The sequence below is a fragment of the Austrofundulus limnaeus genome, unplaced genomic scaffold (genome assembly GCF_001266775.1).
Source record: "Austrofundulus limnaeus strain Quisiro unplaced genomic scaffold, Austrofundulus_limnaeus-1.0 Scaffold587, whole genome shotgun sequence".
Lineage (NCBI taxonomy): Eukaryota > Metazoa > Chordata > Actinopteri > Cyprinodontiformes > Rivulidae > Austrofundulus > Austrofundulus limnaeus.
In genome coordinates this window covers 133398-134970 of record NW_013952989.1, presented here as the reverse complement: position 1 = coordinate 134970, position 1573 = coordinate 133398, and the positions used below count along the sequence as shown (strand labels likewise).

Genomic DNA, 1573 nt, shown 5'->3' with positions numbered 1-1573 from the left:
TGCTGTTTTACAGCAGGTTCCTGTTCTGCAGCACATAAAACACTCAGAAATACAGCATCACAATCACATCATTWTACACCATAGACACAAAGACAAACAAACATATTTTTAATTTCATTGTGTTATTTTTCAGGACTGACACACACGCCTTAAAAATCTGCTTTTATTTTGAAATTGGGACGTAAGAGTCAGTACCGTAATATTACGTAATGACGCGCACAATAAAAAAAAGCCTGGCCGTGGCTCTCTGGTCTAATGACTAATTTGTGGTTCTTTTAGGTGACTTACGGTTCATCGCGGCTGTGGGTCATAGGGGAGTGACGTCACGTCCATAGCGACACAATGAGCCAGCGTTGTAAATAACACTTGTTTCTGTATTTCACAGCATAATTTAGTTTCTTTCACTGCGGTGTTGACGAGACGCTTATATTCTGGCTCCAAGAAACAAACCAACTAAGGAGCCAACAACAAAGAATATAATCTTTTATTGTTGTGAGTCTGCAGCATCATCTGGCTGCTAGCTAAGCTGCTATTTATAGACCCGTTCAACCAGCTGCATTATCATGGACTTTCCTTTTGATATCAATCAGTTGTTTTCTGAGAGGATCTCTGTTTTGGACCAGAATCTCGTTGCGAGCTGGAGATCAACCGGAAGGTAAAAAAAATAAAAAAGTGCCGGTGGTTTGTGTGCGCGTGCGTGTGTGACTAAAGATACACAATCAAACATGCGTGTGTTCACACTGGACAACATTGTCCAAGGACCTCAAACTGATGCTTGAAAGTACACCTGTCATAATGTTACAGGAGTAAAAGTAATAACGTATTTATTGTACTTAAGAATCAAAAGTAAATTAATTAATAATTACATTTATTAATTACAGTTATTAATAATTAGATGGATAATTACAAATAAAAGTAAAAGTGAGCAGTGTGCCTCAATCATCTCTGCAGTGTCACAGGTGTGGTGCAGGTGTGCAGAGTTGTAAAGTAACTAAGTACAAATACTTTGTTACTGTACTTAAGTAGAGTTTTTGGGTATCTGTACTTGAGTAATTATTTTTCAACCTACTTTTTACTTCTATTTCTTACATTTTTAAAAAAGACAAGTAGAAAGTTGTTACTTTTATTTAATTTTTGCTTGTTTTTATTCCAGCTTGTTATTATAAAAAATAATTACTATCCATATAAACTGAGTGAATTTAACTGTGGTTGAATGAGAAGTATAAATATATAAAACTCTGATAGTGTATCAGTTTGTACACAAACAAATCCTGTCACACTCCAGCAGCACAGAATCATTCAAATAAAAGGACTGTACTTAAGAAGTATTTGTATTTCATGAATTATATTATTACATTTGGCCGCAGCCCTCAGATAGATTTTAATTTTGGGGAAAAGTTTTGTGCAGCCTTGATATATGTATATAAACTGAAACAGACTAGTGCATCCTAATTTTAACATCAAATCATTATTTAACAGTCATTTCTGCATTTTTTTGGGAGGTCGCCTCCTGATAAATGTCCATACAGAAAATCTAACTTCTCATTTTAAATCAATACTTTTACTTTCAATA

General features: G+C 34.7%; 1 protein-coding gene across 2 annotated transcripts in view; it reads left to right on the top strand.

The window, feature by feature from the left end:
• Positions 1 to 291: 291 nt before the first annotated feature.
• The window catches only part of atat1 (alpha tubulin acetyltransferase 1), a 49883-nt gene continuing 48601 nt past the window's right edge, over positions 292 to 1573 (top strand). For both annotated transcript variants that reach the window (XM_014026751.1, XM_014026752.1), the window contains exon 1: positions 292 to 655. In XM_014026751.1, coding sequence (XP_013882205.1) covers positions 564 to 655 — 92 coding nt within the window. In that variant the 5' untranslated portion in view covers positions 292 to 563. The remainder of the gene's footprint in view (positions 656 to 1573) is intronic.